General features: G+C 34.3%; 3 protein-coding genes across 3 annotated transcripts; 2 read left to right on the forward strand and 1 right to left on the reverse strand.

Moving 5' to 3' along the window:
- Window positions 1-246: 246 nt before the first annotated feature.
- Window positions 247-2,565, forward strand: LOC124914854. Its single transcript, XM_047455472.1, has 8 exons — window positions 247-513; window positions 589-701; window positions 837-909; window positions 1,192-1,220; window positions 1,398-1,491; window positions 1,606-1,695; window positions 1,786-1,969; window positions 2,089-2,565. Exons 1-8 carry the CDS (start codon window positions 370-372, stop codon window positions 2,388-2,390), a joined length of 1,029 nt encoding a protein of 342 aa, XP_047311428.1. The 5' UTR covers window positions 247-369; the 3' UTR covers window positions 2,391-2,565.
- A 466-nt stretch (window positions 2,566-3,031) lies between these two features.
- LOC124914594 (DNA topoisomerase 1 alpha-like) lies at window positions 3,032-10,092 on the forward strand. The gene is made up of 16 exons (XM_047455177.1): window positions 3,032-3,341; window positions 4,423-5,573; window positions 5,738-5,932; window positions 6,491-6,571; window positions 7,098-7,157; window positions 7,271-7,365; window positions 7,449-7,605; window positions 7,850-7,975; window positions 8,124-8,204; window positions 8,540-8,630; window positions 8,711-8,844; window positions 8,933-9,001; window positions 9,094-9,183; window positions 9,338-9,441; window positions 9,520-9,688; window positions 9,771-10,092. The coding sequence occupies exons 2-16, from the start codon at window positions 4,485-4,487 to the stop codon at window positions 9,837-9,839; spliced, it is 2,610 nt and encodes an 869-aa protein (XP_047311133.1). The 5' UTR covers window positions 3,032-3,341; window positions 4,423-4,484; the 3' UTR covers window positions 9,840-10,092.
- LOC124914595 (cyclin-T1-3-like) lies at window positions 10,089-18,235 on the reverse strand. Its single transcript, XM_047455179.1, has 7 exons — window positions 18,061-18,235; window positions 16,837-17,157; window positions 12,543-12,624; window positions 12,237-12,371; window positions 11,905-12,080; window positions 11,657-11,808; window positions 10,089-11,064 (listed from the first exon to the last, which is right to left on the reverse strand). Exons 2-7 carry the CDS (start codon window positions 17,058-17,060, stop codon window positions 10,292-10,294), a joined length of 1,542 nt encoding a protein of 513 aa, XP_047311135.1. The 5' UTR covers window positions 17,061-17,157; window positions 18,061-18,235; the 3' UTR covers window positions 10,089-10,291.
- Window positions 18,236-21,784: the final 3,549 nt, after the last annotated feature.

Genomic DNA, 21,784 nt, shown 5'->3' on the forward strand with positions numbered 1-21,784 from the left:
ATTTTTAGGTAATTTATTGTTTAAGGTCCTTTTTAAATATCTCTTGATACTTTAAGTCCTAAATTTAATTTATCCAATTAATGAAAGGACAATTGCAATACATGGCACAAAGTTAATGGATATATTTTGTATGCTTTTCGATTTGAGGGGTATTAGTGAAAATCTCAACGCAAGTTATTTCCAGGGTATAATCGTAATTCATCCAAAATTTAAACCCTCTTCTTACTATTTCGTTTTATTTCTTTCCCCCTGTTCTTCAGACGACGGCGAGGAGCAGGCGCAGGAGATTCGACGGCGGCTCGATTTGCACAGACTGCACCTGAATTGTGTTGTCTTCCTTCCTCCCTCCTTATTTAGTCGAGATAGAAGATGGATTCATCAATTGAAGTCGTTGAAGGGAGGTTAAAGTCTTTTCTTGTACAACTTAAAGCAGAATATGGTATACTCAACAGGATTACATACAAGAACAAGAATCAACATCGTCGATGTGCTTATTTTCAATACCTGCTAAAGGTAGGTTTCTTATCTTTGTAACTATTTATGCTCAATTGTTCATCTTTTTCATTGTGGGTATGCTTGTTTGTTTAGGTAAAAAGAGATTTGAAGCTTCTACAATCAGCTCAGTTGGAGGAGATATTAAGCTCCTCAATTAACATTATCACGGGAGCAAGACCCAGACAAAAAGTACAGCTTCTAGAGAGGTATAGCTATCTATTCCCTTTTAGCTTGAATCTTTTATTTGCAATATGGTCTATCATACATTCATGTAACTAGATAAAAAAAAAGAGCATAATAGTTGGTTATGAATTCTCAATGCCATTGTAATATTTTCTCAGTTTGAAGAGAAGTGATGGCTCCAAACCAACTTTTTTGGAAAGACTTGTGGGTATTGCAAGATTACTGTCACAGGTATGTTGCTGCCTTATGTAATCCTATATCCAATTTTCACATTTTAAGAGAGGAGAAATGGTGGGTGGACTATCAAAAGCTCGTTTTAATTTGCATATTGAAACCAAAGAGACACTATCAATGAAGTTCAATGCATCAAACAGAGATGTATTGTTTGTATGCAGGCTTATTACAGCAAGTGTTTTGAATGAAATGATAGCTCTATACTGCCTTATAATATTGGATATCTATTATCTGAATTGATTTGTTTTTTCTATGTCTTGTCTATTTCTGTTGTAACAGATAGTTGAGCCGATGTTGAAGGCAGCTACGTATCCCTTATGATGGAAAATTTTATTATGATTTTCATTCTGTATTGTTCTGTTTATTTTATGATTCTTGTGTGGGAATTGAGTTCATAAGATGCGGTTTTCTTGGATAGTTGTCTAAGAATATCCTTTCTGGTGTTAATTGAGATTGTATTGGATTGTTCCCTTTAACCGTCACAGAGAAATATCTATTTTATTGGCACGATCTTTTTTTATGGCGTTTTCTCTCACGGTCATTGCGTTGCTGGCTCGTATAAGAGTTCTTGTCCAGCAGGTAAGCATCAGTCATTTTATTCTTGTTGAAATTTAGCTTGAGTTTTTTCATCAAATCCAGTATGTCATCATCATTTGATGGATGCACCACCTTCCTTTCATTCTTTGTGTGCAGATACTACTAGATGTTGTAACTGTGTTCAACATTGTATCGTCCCTCTCCCAGACGAAACAATCAATAAAAATAACTGAAAAGGGATGTGAGGTGTGTCTACATCAGGAAATCATCACCCAACCTTGTGGTAAATATATATTTGCTTTGACCCTCGGTTATAACCTCCATTGAAACTTGCAGGTGTTTAGAGAATATTACCCTGTTAACAATGACACTATATCATTAGTGTGTGTATGGGAAAAAGATAAGTTTGTTTTACATGAGAATGTAAAAAAAGGTGAAAGTAGTAGAGCTGAAGAGAATAATGATCCGTCAGCAGCATTGCCAGGAATACAATATCACAGCATTGAAGCTTTTCTTGGAGGTAAAATAATTATTTTGTCAGTACTTTCTTCTGTCTAAGTAAGAATTTAAAGGCGTGCTGCAATGCTGCTATGGGATGAATCTTTGAAAAAATAAAATAAAATTCAACTCATGTTGCAGATGATGAATCTTTGGACAGTGATGATCCATCAAGTGCTTCCATTGCCAAACATGAAAACAACCCAGTTAGTGCCAGTTTGGTCATTGATTCAAGCACTTCTTCTCAGCCCGATCCAAAGCGTCAAAAGCTCCAACATGGGCACAAAAGTAAAGTTGCATTTTTGTCTATACAAAAACCACCACCGTCAAAAAATGCTTCGGACGATTTCCAGCTCAAGAGGACTGAGAACAAACCTGACGAAGAAGAGGACCCTTTTTTCACTTTACTTACAGGTGGAAGCTCAAAGACAAGTCTATTTTGAAATAATGTCAATAATGAGTAGTAGTCTTTTCCCCCAACATTAGTGTACATGTTTTTTTTACCAGGGTTTATTTCAGGGGAACATTATTGTACATGTTTAACTTATTTCTATGTTTTGATTCTTAGTATAATAGACATAAGTGCTCTTGCATTGAAAAATGTTTGTGTAATTTAAATAGTTTTTTTAGGATCTAGTTATGAAACTGGTATTCTCAATGTTTATTAACTTACTATTTTTTTGGCATTGAAATTGTATCGTTCATATATAAAATAATCCAATAGGGTACCTCAATTAACCAGTCTAAAAGGTGACGAGTGGTAGTTAAAACGGTTGAAGGTCTTGTTATTGATAAATCAGAATATTCCATTAAAACGGTTGAAGGTCTTGTTATCGATAAACCAGAATATTCCATTTTCCGTGCTCTTAAAATTGTAAGGGAAAATTGTAAGGGTGATTTTCTTATTCTATTTGTAAGACAGTATTTGTAATATATTGAAATGAGATTTTTTTTTTTTAATTTGATTAGCATTATGATTCTAATTTATTTTTACAGTAATTATCTTGATTTAATATTAGTCAAAACTCGGTCCGGTTTGGTCATATAATCAGAAATCGATCGGACCGAACAGCACAGACCGCTTGACGTTATTCTGCCTGCCGTCGTCAAGTCTTCACTGGAAGATAACAGATTAGGGCTTGAAAATTCCAGCTCCATGTGATCGTTTCTTCTGGACAATGTTGTCAGTTTCTCTCGCTCTAGAAGCTACAGATTAGGGTTTCTGTCTCCCAGCTACAAATTGTTTGATTTCATCATCATACTGCTTACTCTCAGATTCTCCTATCAGCAGCTGCTGCCTTACGACGATTTGGGTTCTGGCCTTCAACTATTTAATTCGGCCATTCATTTTCTGCAGTTCGATCTTATGGACCTTAGAAAAAATAAAAATAAAGGTTTTTGACTCTATCTATTTCCATGGCCATTTAAAATTATCTATTAGTTGCATGAACATGGCGTGAATTATCTGTTTGAGGTTTAACTGTATAGAAATGAACTTAAAGCAAAACAGAGCACTCTTGTACACGTTTATTAACAATGGAAGAACTATTTATGAAGCTTACTGAATCTTCTTAAGTTGTTATTTACTAAGTACTTAGAACACGTTCCAATGCAGGAATTTTTTGAACATCAATGTGGTACATTATTTCCTGTTAAGGTAAGTCTTGAAGTAACAGGCTTGCAAGGTGCAAAAAAACTCATTGAAAGACTTAGATAAATAATAATTTTTTTTATTGAAAGTGCATTTGTTGGTTTTCTAAAAGTTCATCCAAGGGAAATGCAAGAATGATGTCTACATCACCATAGCCCTTGGAAGCCATAGTATAGTCTGCTTAACCATTGATTGAGTGCTTTAAATTATATTGGCTAGAAGTGATTTTGTTTATTTAGAGACTGCCCAGATTATCTTGTTTTATTTTGGATCAATTTTTGCCTTCAAAATTTTCTACTACCCTAACCACTTTTTATGCGATGGTGTATCGGCCGAATATCATAGTTGTAGTTTAGAATTTACCATTAATCATAGTCAGGTGGAGTTAAAGAATGAAAATATTACTATGGCTCCTTGTTTTAAAAATCCTAAGGCAAAAAATTCCACTGTCCAGAAGGAAACCCTAACTAACAGCTCAAAGAAGTTGGATTTTTTGTGCCTTCTGTCAACTCCTCACCATCTGACCTACTGAACACCATCATATCTCTCTAAATTCTTCACCACATGCCAGGTTTTCTGTGTTTCATTCGAAAGTATATTTCTTCAGGTCTGTATATTGTCTGTCTATGAGTTACAATCATAGTTTCAAATGGATACCATAAGTAAAGATCTGCTACCCCTTGATTAAGAATGATTCCTTTAAATGATATACATCTTGTAACTTTTATGTATGGTTTAGTTCTGTGTCTTAGTCTAAAATGTGGTAACATAATTTGGTCACATTCAAGAATTCCTAACATTTTTGATTGGATATGATTTTGCAGAGATAATTGTAATTTACATGGAATTGTAGAATGATTGTTAAAGATTGGAAGAGATAGAGACGATGGGTGATTTTGATGATGATTACGACGATGCCCCAATTGTTTTCAAGCGTAGTGCAACTTCAAAGAACAACTACTCAAACTCAGGGATTAAAAAGTCATCATCGCAAAAGGATGATCTTCAGCCTGTGAAGCAGGGTTCTCAAGTGCATTCTTCGAACGGACAAAACTCAGATGCTCAAAAGGGTAAGACGGTTCAAGCATCACCATTGAGATCTCCTCTAGCTAGCCAGAAACTTCCAAATTCTTCTATCAAGACACCACCTGTAAAACCACTTGCAAGTTGTAAACAGTCTAATTCAGCTTCTGTGCAATCAAAACCATCATCTCAGCAGAATAGAACTACATCTGTTAAAAGAGAGCAGTTAGAAAGTGACTCAGAAGATGACAAACCTCTGGGTTCCAGAATGTCTGGAATCACAGCGAGGAGTTCAGTAAATCCTATCAAGAAGCCACATTCTTCTAGTGTTGCCTCTCTCCCAAAAGAAAAAAATGAAGATTCGAATGTTGAAGTTCTTTTGTCATCAAGTCTTAAAACAAAGTCAAATACTGGAGCATCCAGTAGCAAGCTTATTGAGTCCAATGATAATAAACCCGTGCTATCAAAGGTTCAACAAAATGGGTCAACTAAAAAAGATAACCTAGTTAAAAAACCTGCCACCCCTGCAATTAAGAGAGAGCTAGATGAAGCCAAATCTTCAAGTCAACAATATCCTAAAAAGCCTAAGCTCGTTGATTCACATCCACAAGCTCCTGTTAAAGCACCAATGCTTGACAAAGAGGAGGATGATTCTGTTCCTATTTCCCAGCGGATAAAGAAGGTGTCAACATCCAGTAATAAATCATCATCAACAAAAAAGAAAGTGACAAAGGTACAGACAACCAATTTCAAGAAAGGTAAAAAGATTCAGAAAGTTGTGAAAAACTCAAAGTATTTGAAGTCAACAAAGATGGAGCCTAGCTCTGGTGAAGGACAAAAGTGGACTACCTTGTCTCACAATGGTGTCATCTTCCCACCTCCATACAAACCTCATGGGGTTAAAATGCTCTATAAGGGAAAACCTGTTGATTTGACATCAGAAGCAGAAGAGGTCCTCTCTCTTTTTATGCATATGTGTGTATGAGTGTGTGTGTGTTTTAACTGATTGATACAGAGATGTAGATATGTTGGAAAATACATGTGTATGTTCATGTGTATATTTGTTTCTTTTTTCCAGAGGTTTCCAATTGCTCTTAGTTTCTGTTTTTTTTACAGGTGGCTACAATGTTTGCGGTGATGTTGGATACTGATTACATGAACAAATCTCAATTCAAAGAAAATTTTATGAATGACTGGAGAAAAATCCTTGGGAAAAAACATGTAATTCAGAATTTGGAAGACTGTGATTTCACCCCCATATATGAGTGGCATCAAAGGGAGAAGGAGAAGAAAAAACAAATGACCACAGAGGCAAGTTGATTGTTTTTTGTGGCAATACCTATCTATGGTTATATTCCAAATCTAGCTTTTAAACTGCTCCTCCAAAATCCGTGTCAGTCCTTGACAAGGATTATTTATTTCCTTTCTGTTGAGTATGTAATTCAATTGCAACAGCTTGGCCTATTTGGATGTAGGCAAATTGCTTGCTTGAGCTACCGATTCTGATTTTGATCTAATATAAAGCCCATACGCATGTCAACATACAAGTGAGGGTAATAGCAATCACAGTTGCAATCACTACTTCTGTGTAGGCTAATAACATGTTCAGATCACATGCTGGTGCTAGTATGACATGTAATGGCTTTTCAGTTTGTCTCATTACCTGGTACCATGTTAATCATACTCACTTATCATCTGCAACTAAACCTCCATATTATTGTGTATCATAAACTTGAACCGTGACTCCAATGTTCGTTTGTCTTCTTGCTTTTTCTCCAACTATCTTATTTGTTCTGCTCCATGAAAGAACTGTATTGCATTTTTTTTATTTACTTCTCTCTCTTTTTCCTAAAGATGTTTCTCATGCAGGAAAAGAAGGCATTGAAAGAGGAGAAATTAATTCAGGAGGAGAAGTATATGTGGGCTATTGTTGATGGTGTCAAAGAAAAGGTTTTTTCATCTTGTTTTCGTAAGATATGAATTTGCCATTTGGGTCTCCAATTATTTTTTTCCAGGATTCATGGTCCATGTATACCCTTAAAAAAATAGCTCATGAGCTCTTATTTCTGCAAGTTTATCTAGGGCGGGATCAATTTTGTTGAAGTTCTTATCTCTTCAACCTCTCTTTGCAATTTGTTTTTCCAAGATGCCTGAAAAGATTAATTTCAGAGGTCGAAGTGAAGTAAGCTTAGTATCAAATCTTGAGTTGAATAAACATAGTAAGCTTAGTATCAAATCTTGAGTTGAATAAACATAGTGCGTCTACAATAGGCATAAACATTCCCCAAGTTTTTGTATTGATGAAGACACCCTTGCTTCTAGCACAGTTATTAATGGTTACAATCACTACATGCAGTTATCAAATTTTCTATCATCATGGTCAAACACTACTGAATATTCATGATTGTGGGTATTCTTTGCAAATTGCTCTTGTCAAAGTTTTCAATGCAGATTCAGATCTTATTTCCTATTGTAGGTTGGGAACTTCAGGGTTGAACCACCTGGATTATTCAGAGGCCGTGGAGAGCATCCAAAGGTTTTATTGATTCTTTCTACTGAAGATAATTGATCTATTGGTAGTTACCATTGGAATGGGCATTATATATATGGTCATTATCTTTGTAGTAACATGTGCATTTTGTAATCTAGATGGGTAAGCTGAAAAAACGCATTTGGCCAAGTGACATCACCATAAATATGGGGAAGGAGGCGCCCATTCCAGAATGCCCCATCCCTGGTCAAAGGTACTCGCAGTTTCAATTGACGAGATGAAGCTCTTGTGTAACATGTCTTCTCTTTTATTGATCCATATTTTTGTGCCATGCAGCTGGAAAGAGATTAGGCATGACAATACAGTCACATGGCTAGCCTACTGGAATGATCCTATCAATCCAAAGGAATTTAAATATGTCTTTTTGGCTGCCAGCAGCTCCTTAAAAGGGCAAAGTGACAAGGAGAAATATGAGAAAGCAAGGCTACTGAAGGTTCTCTAAATATTCTTGTAAATAATTTTGTTGAGAATGTCAATTAATTATTTAATATTGAGTTCTCTGTAGCAAAACTCCTACTCCTAAGCCTATTTGAAAGAAAAAATTGGGAAGCTTTATTTCTTTTTGTTTCTCAAATTTCCACTTACAGGTCTCGCATATTTTATTAAAGTGTATCCAGTTCCACCATATCTTACTACAACCGTTTCAAGTGGGCACAACTGATGTTTTTTAAGTGCAGGATTACATACAAGGGATCAGAACCGCCTACACCAAGGACTTCACCAGTAAAGATGTCACAAAGCGTCAAATAGCAGTTGCTACCTATCTCATTGATAAACTGGCTCTCAGGGCAGGCAATGAGAAGGTATAATGCATCTTAATGTCCTACAAGCTTGGAATACTCTTCTATGAATTCAAAGTTTATATCTATTGTTTATACCTATTACATATCCATCCCCATCTTGTTAATTAAATCCAAGACATAATGTCAATTTATGGATATCCACTTGCAGGATGATGATGAAGCCGACACTGTTGGTTGCTGCACATTGAAAGTAGAAAATGTTGAACCAAAGCCTCCAAATATCTTGAAGGTATATTGATTTTGTGCCGAAGAGAAGGATTTGACGTCTTTATTTGTTTATTTGAGAAAAAAATATGTTGGAAGGGAATATGAGTGAGAGCTGCATCTGCTATTTTTGAACTTGCTGAAAACTAAGAGCTTGTTTGATGTAGTTTTTCTGAAAAAAAAAATAATAAAATCTTGTTTGAAAAAAGTGGATTATATGGGATAAATGATTAAAATATCTTTTGTAAGTTAATATTTTAAAATGTTATACAAAAATTAAGTAAGGATATTTTAGTTAATGATTTGATTACTGAAAGCCTAAATAACATGCATGCGTCCACTTATTCCTGTTGTTTTCAGTTTGACTTTCTTGGTAAAGATTCAATAAGATATCAAAATGAGGTTGAAGTGGAACATTTAGTATTCAAGGCGATTCAACAATTCCGCTCCGGTTAGTAGTACTGCTAACATCTTTCACGTTTCTCTAATAGTTGGTGAGAAATGTTAAAGAGATAACCTTTTTTTGTGCAGGGAAAAAGGACGGTGATGATCTTTTTGACAAGCTGGATACCAGTAAATTGAATGCTCATCTCAAGGAGCTCATGCCTGGACTCACCGCCAAAGTTTTCCGTACATATAATGCCTCTATAACATTAGATGATATGGTAAGAAGAGGTTTGGATTAATAACATTTCTGTCCTGCATTCTTCTCTTTTGTATATGAACATGATATTAAAACCCGACCCATGGCAGTTAAGCAGGGAAACCACTGATGGTGATCTTGCTGTAAAGGTGGTGGTTTATCAGCATGCAAATAAAGAGGTAAGCCAGCCATTAGTGTTACTATATAACATTTAACATCTTCCTTTTAGTTCTTCGCGTATTCACATCCTCTCTTGATGGTGATGTTGTAGGTTGCAATTATTTGTAATCATCAACGTACTGTTTCCAAGTCACATTCTACACAAATGTCTAGGCTGAATGAGAAGATAGATGAATTAAAGGTAAGATAATGAGGCTATTTCAAAATTGGTGTGCAATCGAAAATCATCAAAGTCTTATAAGATTTTCCTTTAACGTTATCCCAGATTATAGTCTTACTTTTTTTCGTTTCGTTTGGTATGCAAATTATTTTAAGTTTCTGTACATATTGTGTAGGGTGTTATTGAAGAGCTTAAAACAGATTTATCTCGAGCGAAGAAAGGGAAACCCCCATTGAAGAATGATGATGGAAAACCAAAAAGGAACTTGAATCCAGAAGCGTAATTTCTCTCAATCCTCTTGACGTTAAACTTTTTAGACTTTGCTTAAAAGATATATATAACTTATGTAAGTTGCAGACTAGAGAAAAAAATAGCTCAAACAACAGCGAAGATTGAGAAAATGGAACGGGACAAAGAGACTAAAGAGGATTTGAAAACTGTTGCATTAGGGACCTCTAAGATCAACTACCTTGATCCAAGGATCAGTGTTGCCTGGTGTAAAAGGCATGAAGTTCCTATAGAGAAGGTGGTGCCTATCTTACTTTAATATTTCGTTCTTTACATAATTGGTATTGATTAATTTATAATATTATTATTATTATCTGCAGATATTTAACAAGTCACTTTTGGCTAAATTTGCTTGGGCCATGGATGTAGAGCCTAGCTTTAGATTTTGAAAATCTTATACTGGTGGAGAGAAGAACTCAACAAACAACAATGGCATTATTTTGCACAAAGTGGATGTATGCAAATCTTTTTTTAAAGTGGATGATTCATTGTATAGGTTCTCAAAGATGAACACATCTTGCACAAACTATATAAATGAAGTACATTCTTTTTTATTTTTGAAAAAAGAGGGCATGAGAAGACTATTATTATGTCTTAAAATTAGGTTGTGTTATAAAATATTCAATGTCTTGTTTCTCAAAATATAAGCAGCATTGTTTAAGGAAGACAAATAAAGATGAAAATATTAATCTATTTTACAAAATCCTGTGAAATAAGTGGAAGAATACAAATTACAAATAAAGTATTAAAAGGGAAATATTCTTGGAAGTGTTTTCTTTTTCTTTCTTTTTTAAAACAAATAATTCATTCAACAAGCATTGGATCATTAGAAGAAGAACCTTTAGAAGTGATTTTCATGCAAGTGCCTCTTCTTCTGACCACCACTACTACTACTACCACTCCTTTCATGTCTATTATACTGTTGTTGCTCATCATTAGGGCTTCTAGACTTCCTCTTCCGGTTGCTGCTTGTTGACCTATTATAATCTTCGAAATTTTCATCATGCCTTTTCTCGGTCGGCAATTCAATGCCTTCTTCAAGCTCACGCTCGATCAGATCATCATCGTTCATCAAATCTGTTTTCTGGCTAACATCGACCCTTGACTTCCTTCGTTTCTCAAGAGCTGCCTTTACCTTGTCTTTGTCTATCTTCTTAATAGCTTCTTGAGGGGACCGGCCAACAGCAACACTATCAACATTGACCGGTTGTTCATTTCTCCCATCCAGACCTTCACCAAAACTTTCGTCTTTATGGGGCTGTCCTGATTCATAATGGTTGTTAATAACTTCACCATCTCCCTTTTGGTCAGAAAGACTCTTTAGCTCTGTGCTGTCATAATCATTTTCCGGATTCTGGTTCGTTTTCAAAGACGTGGTATTATCAGATATAGGGTGGTCAGGTCCAGATCGAGATGAAGACGGTTTCAAAGATCCCCCAGGTTTGGATGGGGCTGCTGCAGTCTGAGGTGAGGCAGCATGTTCTTCAGTGGCAGTAGGAAGTTTTGAAGGAACCTTATTACTGACCCCGGCTGAAGCACTTCCTTCGGCTTCACTTGCTTGAGATGGTGCTACTCTATTCTGTTCATATAGTTCCAACATTTGATTGCTAACTTCTGCAAGAGTATGAAAAAATAGAGTCAAGTCTAAGTTAAATGGGATAAAAAAATGACAAAATGGAATCAAGAGAGATGCAGAAAATATAATGACAAGTATGCAATCAATTTGCATTTGTATGGGCTCAACCAGTTGACCTAGACCTTGGTTGATGTGGGTTATTTAGGATTGTTTTCGGATAAGCCACTAATCCAATCATCAATCACCTCAACCAAAATTCACTATATTTTAATACATATAAAAATATATATATATATATATATATATATATATATATATATCATTAGATATTTATACTCCTAAAATCTTTTTACTCATATAACCCCTAATAGCCTAGATTATTCAAATAACTAGAAGCAGCACTTTGTGTTTTACAAATAGCCCCTAATATCAAACCAGGCTGAACACATTTCACACATTTGGAAGCAGCATTTTGTGTTTTAACATATATGAAAGCTCTATAGCAAATCAAAACCTAAATGAACACACGGCAAGTAGAGACAATTATTCAGCAGAATTTGCAGAGCAGTATTATTTAAGGCAATGTGAGCCGAAAATATTTCCACCCCCCAAAAAAGGGTAAGAACCAACCCTCCAACTGGCGTGGGTTGACATCAAACTCCTGCCACCAGACCTTGTCCCCATCTGATGGGAGCTTAACCTTGAGGAACTTGGCAGCTAGGAAAATGGCACCTGCGGCAATGTGGTGGGGCATAAATTGCAAGCAAAGGGATGTCCGCAGCCTGCATTCGGCTCCGTCAAAACCAGACTAGGAACATGGAAAATGATTCCATATTTTTTCATAAAAGGCTTTGAATAAGCCATGAAATCATTCATACCCATCGTTGACGAAATTCCAGGCTACTTGAGCTAGAGCATTTTGAGCAACCTTAAATTTCTTTATTGCATCAACAAGAGGCTTATAAGGATGCTGCATATTTAGGTCAAAAGCAAGGGTTATTAGCAGAGACCTCTCCCCCACCAAAATTAGCTCTTTTTGCTGTTCATATACCTCCTGTATAATTTACAATAATATTAAATCCTAAGCCCATAGTCACCCATTAGGAAAAGAAAATGTGAGAGTTACTACTTATATCTTGCTTCTTACTTCTAAAAATCAAAGCATCTGAGAAAGTACATAGATACAAAATTATAAAAGAAAATTCAATACCTTCTGCTTGATCCTCTGCGCAGCAGCAGAATCCTTCTTATGAATAATTTCATAAGAAACAATAATCACATCTTTAAGAGGACGCGGAGTTTCTTCAACCTTCCCAGCAAGAAACATGCAAACTGTAGCAATGGTCTGCAAATAATAATTTAGTGTAACTACTCATATCTTGGATAAGGTCATAACTATCTTACTTTCCAAATTAACTAGTATGGTATCGGCAAGACTTTCCAAATAAAGATGCTTTAGGCAAGCTTTAAACACAGAATAGGATTTAGAAAAACAGGTAAAGAATTAGTTACTTACTCTCCTATCGTTCTTAGCATGGGATTGTCGATGAAAGAAACGGTGACAGAATACTATGGATGTGGCAATTGTAACCTGAGGCCTGCATCCAGGAATAGACAACTTAGAGACATAATGAATTGAATAATAAACGAAAAAACTTTTGTGAATAACAATAAACAGTTCCCTTAAAAGATGAACACCCACCAACCTCAATCACTAGTTTAAATCAGATTTTAGGGTGTTAAGAATAACATGCCTCAGCAGTCAGCACTATAATCAATCAAATAAATTGAAGAATAATGAGGGGTTTCCAGTTTTATACTTAAAAATTAATTAATTATTGGCATCTGCCCACGTAAAGGGAATCAGACATTTAGGTGTAACGCAACTAACTACATTGATCTAGGCTGCTATAAATTGGTATCAAAGGAGTCATGAATATAAACCTCTATTCTAGGGTGCTTCTGAAGTTCTCTACCATGGGATAACATTAGTTGTAATAAGAAGTTTATGGGCACAGATGTCGTATCTAAAATTCAGGTGTACAAGTTCTTTATTAATTATGGAAAAACTTTCTGAAGAAAATCGGGCACAAGGCTAGAGTATAATAATACATGTGAGACAAGTGATTAGGCTCCAATGCAAGATTAAGTAGTCACTTTTGTTTCTGGTTTTAATTTTCAATTTTGTTAGAACTCTCAAATATGTCAAAGTTAACTCATATTGCGAATATGTCTGCAACTTAGGTTGATTTCCCTAAATAAAACAATGCCTCCCATACAAGATTAAGTAGTCACTTTTGTTTCTGGTTTTAGTTTTGATTTTGTTAGAACTCTCAAAAATATCAAAATTAACACATGTTGAAAATAAATGAGTAATTTAGGTCAATTTTCCCTAGATCAAACAATGCCTACCATACCTCCATCCCCAACATAACACAATCAAAATCAAGCTATTCAACCCTAATCAATGCAACTCTTAATCGTGATGTTGTGATTCTTCACCAAATTCTCCATTCCTCATTCATGTACACCACCTTTTGATTATTCTATCTATTGATTCAGGGAACTTAAACCTTATTATCGCCTGTTCTTTGTCAAGTGATTGACCTATTTGTTACAAACTTTGTATACTGATAATGGTGAATGAGTGAAAACAGACAAAACACACGGATTATAAGGTGACAGCATGTTTGGGCGTGTTATGTTTTTTTGTTTCCAATAAGCTATATGAAGTTATTGCAGAGATATCAATTCAATATGAACAAAATGCAGAGAGGTTTTTTTAATTCCAAAATACATCAGATTTCCATGGGTGCGAAGGATCATACCACACTAACACATTTGATTTCCTTGAGAGTTTATATCAAAATTTACATAAATAAGGGCTTAATTTTGTGGAAACAGTCGCTTACATCTTTACAACAAAATTAACCGCTGTTATTTAGTAGTCAGGGTTTTTTTGGGGAAAATTCATGTTTGAACAATAGTGGATTATTTAATGACCAAAGTATACTCCATAAAACTTTATAAATGAAAGAAGTTATAATCGATCCAAACAACACAGATTATACAAGCCCAAGTTATCTAAAATATACAATTAAGAGCACGCACAATGAGGATTCAAAATATCTTCAATGGAACTTGAAATTTGTCCTTATAGAGTTGTCAAACACATTCAGGAATCAAAATATAATGAATTTTCTAAACAAGACCAACAATCAAAGTGCTTGACTAAAAAAAGGCACATCCAATTAGATTGTATAAAATGAAAGTTATATTAATTGTTAAAGTTGATCAAATTATATCAATTGTTAATTCAAGTCCATAACCAAACAATTTTCAGGAAAGGCCTTTAATTGAATATTTTAGATAAAGTAACAGGTTTATGATACAAGAGGAAAGAATATTAGGGCTATTACACTAGGGTGGGAGTGGCAGTTATTGATAACTAGTATAAATATAATATTGGTTGTTAAGAATAGATATGAAATGATTTAATAGAAAATTCTTGTTAGAGTTTCTTTCTCTCATCCCCGATGTATTCACCCTAAAAGTTAGGGTTCTATCTATTTCCTTTGATTCTTCAATCCTCATCTCAATATAACTCTTTTATATTCAAGATTTATACATAATTTCACTGCTAGCTATAACAGTGGTTTCAGAACTCGATTCTGGCGCCGTGAGTTATTAGCCAATTGATCAGAAGTGGAAAAAGGAAGTCCCTCGTCAACCTGGAATGAAATCCATCTGGAAACGAACTGAAGCCTAGGAGTTCATGATTGTCACTTATGTGAAACAGAATCGGAAGAAGCCTAGGAGTTCATGATTGTCACTTATTCTACAGTGATTGCAATTGATCAGTTATCTGTTGACGGAACACAACCTCATCGCAAATCGCGGTGATCTCGCAATTTAGGCCGATAAGTCCAACAAATTAGCAGCGATTTACGTCAATCTTAGAGATGACATAAATAAGGTCAGATTGTTGTGATTTTCATTTCTGAAATAAATCTGATACTTGATTGGAAGGCGAGGGAGAAGCAAGATGTTGTGCATACTGCAGAATTTGTATTCCGATTATTAAAAACATTGGAATCGACCAATGATGCTATGAATGAAAAAATGTTGTAAGAATCGATCAGTGAATTTGAAGAGAAAGCAGCAATAGAATAATAACAAAGTGAAGAAGACGAAGCAGGAAAAGAAGTGGTGCAGTGGAAGAATATCATCGGATTTGCATGAGGAAAGGACGAATAGACCTGGTTCATCTGAGAGACAACCGTCAACACAACTGTGAGTGATTGTCTGGAACTTACCTGGTTCATCAAATCTGGTTCATCTGATAGACAACCGAAACCGGATTTCATTAGTTGTGATTTAATTTCAGAAGTTGATTCTCAAGGTCAGATAGTCCATTTGGGATAGGAATACTATAAACAAGTCGCTACTAGTGAGAAGAGAGAGAAAGTATTTGTCTCTCTTAATTAAGTTGGAGTGCCAAATGGATAGGAATACTATAAACAAGTCGCTACTAGTGAGAAGAGAGAGAAAGTATTTGTCTCTCTTAATTAAGTTGGAGTGCATTGTTTTACTCATTGCACAATTGGGAACCAAAGATCAAATTTACTGATACTAAATTGTTGAAGTACTGGATTATATTGTTTTGGGATTATTGGTGTGGCTAGCTGAGGTTAAAGAGTGATCATCAAGTTTTCTTGAAAGTGGAAATGGCTGAACTCGAAACAGAAAACGAACTAAAAGAGATGTGTTTGAAATTTCAGGAAAGTGATAAAAGATTAGATCGAAATGATCAACGACTCAACCGAATGAAAGAAATGTTGATCTCAATACAGAAAGTGATTATGCAATTAGAGAAAAATGTTAACGGTGAAACTCTTAAGCAATTGATGGATGTTTTAGAGAAAGAACATAACTATGTTTACGGATTGAAGACCTCAAGTCCGGTTCCTCAAGTGGCCCAACAAACAAATGTTGATGAAAAAAAAGTGGAGACTCAAGTGGAATACGAGACAAAATGCGACGATTTTGGGTTTGAAGAAGAGATATGCGATACTGCAAAATTATCGATTATTTCCTTGCAAGTCCCAAAATTAGTTTTGGGAACAAGATGCCACTAAAGGCGATTAACGAACTAGAAGTGCAATCGACATAAATTGATACATATGATTGTGATCATGTTGACCGAGGCATAGCTCAATTTGCTTTGACAATTGATGCATTTGAGAGTCTCGAAGAACTTTTGGTCACAAGTTGTTGATGAGATGCAAATAATTTCTATGGTTTGAGGAACCACCCGATAGCCTAAAGAATCAATTCCGGCTATTCATATGGTTTGAAGAGCCACCAGACGGTTTAGAGTTTCAATGGCACCTTCGATTATTGTCGTTGGCGAACGAAGAGAAGGAGAGGGTAATGATACAAGAGGAAAGAATATTAGGGCTATTACAATATCGTGGGAGTGGCAGTTATTGATAGACTAGTATAAATATAATATTGGTTGTTAAGATAGATATGAAATGATTTAGTTGAAAATTCTTGTTAGAGTTTCTTTCTCTCATCCCCAATGTATTCACCTTAGCAGTTAGGGTTCTATCCCCTCCTTTTGATTCTTCACTACTCATCTCAATATAATTATTTTATCTTTTATTTTCAAGATTTATACCTAATCTACAAAGTATAAAAGTCTACTGTGTACCAGCTATCATTATAATTTGTAAAATGCGGTAGGTGTAAGGAAATTGGTATGACTCAAACAAAAATCTAAGAGAGGTGAAAATTTCAGATCTTACACTTTAAGCCTCATTCCCAGATCTTGTAAGAATGTACAGTATGACTTGCGAAGATAAGCTTCTTTTTTCAAGTCAATACCATCATTTCTAGATGGAGAATTCTCTTCAATATCTTTCCTAGAGAAATACCAACGGCCACCATCTTCTATCTCATTGTAAGGTCTTAGAGGGCCAGCTTCATGTGCTTCATGGTGTGAAGAATCCGCAGGTAATAGAGCAGCCATGGTGACCCTTCAACCCAAAAAGAAATGTAGTCTCAGAAGTTATCTCTAGCTATCAACTTTTCCACCTTCCGTGTTTCTTTATGGGCTTACAATGTTTCTGTCCAATTAGAGAGAAATATGTCAAAAGAGTATAAAATTAACATACAAGACAGAGATAAGAATTCTTTGTGTAGCATCCAAACATATCAATTAGTACACATGTTCTGCTTAATGTGTATGTCCGAAATATCATATAGCTGGACATACAAATGATATATCCGTCAAAATTGAAAACTATGCACAGTACCATGACAAGCAAAATGGAAGGTTAAAAGAATGAAATATAAAACAAAGATCACATGGTCCTATAGGAACTTTAGGCTTAAAAATTTTACTGTCATCTTATAACAAATGTTTTTCAGACAAACTAGTACATAATTCGATTCAAGATTCAGTAAAAATTACCACAAGGGCATGATAAATTCATCACATGACACGGATTGTAAAGTCAACAAAAGTAAGTATTTCAAGATAGGAAAACAGCTTCATAATCCATGCTAACACATCACTTCTCTGGATTCTACATATAAGGAATTCAGGATTAAATCAAACATGAAGAAGAATACATCTTCACTTGAGAAGTCAATGTCATATAGTCTCTAACTAACTCAATCTGTTCTTCAATAATACAGATAGAAAGCACAACATATTAGAAATTGTTGAGCTCTAGCTCTAGCTTAGAGCTGCAACGCATACAGGTGAGAATATAAAAACTTGAAAAAATGTTGTAATTTATTCAATTGGCCAAGATACGAAAACCCTAATTTCATTGAATGTTCTCGTAGGTTTCATTTGCAACTCCAAATTACGCGTCTTTATCCGGTCAACTTCTCTGGTAGTATGCAATATTACATGTTGCGAGTTATTTGGCCAACAAGAAAATCGAAAACTACGCTACGAGTGAAAATCACAACATAATTAGGTGATGGGCGATTATAGAAATGGAGAGCGAAAGAGATACCTTTCAATTTCAGCGTAGATCGGCACAGAATACTGACGTAACCTCTTGTTTTAATCCTCTAGCTAGGAAGCGAACACCAATCTTCCGTTATCCTCCTTCTGCAACTTCAAAATTCTCGAATTCTATACGAACCGACGTGCATATGACAGAGAAGAAAAAAGGGGGAGGGGTTGAGATATGAAAACGTAGGAAAGCTGCAATATTTTGCCCTAACTCTCCCAAAAAACGAAACAAGAAACGTTATTTTTTTACACAATTTATTTCTGGGCCGTCCTCCATTGTCAATTTGGCACTCATTTATATTGTTTGGGCCGATTGAATGAATGAATAGCCCAAAATAAACTGAGTTTTATATTTTTCACTCTTATTCAAAAAAAAAAGTTCAATTATCAGATTTTTCAATGTGAACAAAGAAAATAATAATCATTTGACAAACAAATTTTAATTATAAACCAAAAAAAAAAAATCATTAATTTTACTCACATATTTTTTATTTTTTTTATTTAAAAAAATGAGTACAACCCTAAAATCATGTACTCATGTTCTTCACTTAAATTTAAAATGTCTTTTTGGTTATTAGTATAAACCAAAATTCCACTTCTTCACCTTTTTAGATAAAAAAAAATAGTCAAAAAATCTTATAAAATTGTTTAAATGGGATCAAAATTATTTTAGGATACATTATATTTTTATAAAGAAGGTGAAATTTTTAAATTCATTTTATGTAAGTAACAATTTTTATATCACTGTATACAAACATAACAAATACAATTTTATTCAAAATAAAGTTACAATTTTATACAAAATAAAAATCAACCTCGTTTATTTTATATATATTAACATGTTTATGTGGCTGTGTGTTGTAATTAAAAAATATGAAGTCTAGTTAATTTTATCTTTAAAATTATAAATTTCAATTTTAATTGTACATTTTTTTTTGTTTTGGTTGAAAATATTTTTTTTAAGTGTTATATTTTTGAAAAAAAATTAAAATTAATTAAACAAGTTAAATACACAAAATAAAAATAAAAATATCAAAACAGATTAAACAAACTGGTTAGGCGGCGGATCCAAACAATGGAGGTGTATACGGGCGTGGATCAAACCCGGATCATTCGGGCCTGGACACACAGCTTGAAGGCTAACGCTAGAATGGAGCAAGTAATCCCATGTTGGAATCCTAGGAGTTTCAGCATAGGCTTCAAAAAAAGGGCCTTGGTGTTGGGCCTGCTTCTGCAAGTTGGGCCTTGGGTTGAGCTGCAGCTTGAATCCTTTTAGGGTTTTGGCGTCCTTCTGTGTCTAGGTCCTGTTTGACATGCCATCAAACATTAGAGAGATTTATGCGCCTAGGTCCTGTTTGACATGCATCAAACATTAGAGAGATTTATGCGCCTAGGTCCTGTTTGACATGCCATCAAACATTAGAGAGATTTATGCGCCTGAGTCCTGTTTGACATGTCATATGTGTTGTAAACATTAGAGAGATTTCTCCTATCTTCTAACCTAGTGACAACAAGGGGCGTATAGTTTCAATCTCTTTGTGAGGCCATAAGTTTAAGCCCGTTAGCGGTAAGTTCTGCGCTGCTTAAATGATTAAGTGTGTTTGCGGGTTATGTGTTTAAACCTTTGTGACCACATTTTTTAGTTTAAGTGGGGAAGCATGGTTGTGGGGTGTTACTTTAACATTAGAGAGATTTAATTTGTTAGAATGACAATGTGATAGAGAGATTTGTTTGTAAAACTATGTAAATTCTAGATAATCTCAAAAGAACCCCTCAAACGAGTTCATAGAGCTCTTTTGATCTTGTTTGATAAAGTTAAGTTATTTAGGTTTTTAGTTTTGGTGTAGTTACTAAAACATTGTATGTAATTAAAATTAAAATTTAATAAAAATAAACTAATGATATTTTAATTGATAAAACAGTGATTTGATAGTTATAATAATAATGATGTTATCAAAATAAAAATATTTAAAAAATCATATCAAACTATCTCTTAAAGCTTATTTGAACTTTTTATACATTATTCAATAAAAAAAATTATTTGAATTATTATAATGTATTTTTATTTAAAATTCAAATTTTATAAATGGCAGAAAAAAACAATGTATGATAAGAGGTTTGTTTTTTCTTAAAACCATTAACATAGAAAAAGCAGTTTATGAATAAGACGTGATATACGCAGTGACTGCCATTGCTTTCCAAAAAAATTAACTTTTATGAGAGAGTCACGGGCTCAAGTGAAAAAAAACAACTTAACCAAGTCTTTTACATGTGAATGGTTTTGGTTAATCATGATAGACGGTTTTCATTGGATTCGGTTTTGGAATGTAACTTTTTTTTAACCAAAGTGTTTGATCAATTTTCTTTTTACAAATTCAAATTTCATTAGTAAACTAACTCATGAACAACCTTCTTCAAACATTTCAAAGTTAGAGTTGGAATGAAAAGTTGTTAACAACGTTTACATGTATATTTAATTAAGTTATGTTTAAAAAAGTATTCATTTGATCTAAATTAATAATTAGATTGAGATATATCTTACCCAAAACAAAATTAACCCATGGTTACATCCTCAACTACAGTTTTAAAAAATGTTCCCATTGCGTCCATTATTTGAAAATGAGCTTGTTTGTTGAGGGTTTATTGAATAAAATTTTGATTTATTTAAGAAAATGTTGAGTGGCGTTAATTTTCAATAGATAGAAAAGGGGTGAATTAAATAATATTTGATTATTATTTAGTTGGTAGAAAAATTCAATCAAACCATACTTAAAGTTAATAATTTTAAATTAAAATTGATAGAATGAATTGAATAAGACGGTTACATTGTTAAATGATGTTTAATTATATTTAAAAAATGCATCTAAATATGGGCCAGATTGATTTGAACAATTGACCTAGCTCAATTGTTAAATGTAATAGCAAATATTCTTTGAGCCAACATCTTTGGGGTTAATATGATTTTGTGGGCGACTATGATTAGTTGTTAGTATGGATAGAATTGGTCTAACTAGTTCATCAAACTTATTAACCGAGCACTGAGATACAATATTTGATGTGACATCTCGATAATTTAGAAGTCTTATCATGGATAGTACAAATTTCTAATTAACAATGGTTCTTCGATCTGTTTATTGGATGACGTATAATGTGGTGTCAAAAATATTTCATCATCGTTCCCGATTCTTGCCTTGATCACTATCTATAAATGTTGAAGAGTTAACCTCAAATGATAGAATGTTAAACTTGTTAGGGCGAAAAAGAGTTGAATCCTTTCTCGTGTGATATTTTGCGTTAACAAAATATGTTAATTTTAAGGTTAATCATTGATACTCTTTAATTGCGGAGAATGCACTTTACGATTCCATACAGGAAAAATTGTGGGACTCTAAGTTTTTATCGAATATCTCATTTTTTAGATGGTGTGTCAATCATGGGAAAATTGTGTATTATGGCGAGTCGTTGTAGAATGTTTCACATAGATATGAAGTCAGCGTCTCACTTGCTCTTACACTGTGATGAAGTGGTTGCAATTTTAAGGTTATTATGAAACATGGCTAGTACTTAATGAGTTATGTCGGAATCTATCGTTAGTTGTTGAAAAGTGTGGATAAAGACGGTGAGTTCAGTTGGTCTAAATTGTTGGACCCAAATCTCGCTTATCTTTTGACAGACATTCGACTTGAAAAAACCCTAAGACGTTCTGTCATCGTTGTCAATTG

This window comes from Impatiens glandulifera, chromosome 9, assembly GCF_907164915.1.
Source record: "Impatiens glandulifera chromosome 9, dImpGla2.1, whole genome shotgun sequence".
Classification (NCBI taxonomy): Eukaryota; Viridiplantae; Streptophyta; class Magnoliopsida; order Ericales; family Balsaminaceae; genus Impatiens; species Impatiens glandulifera.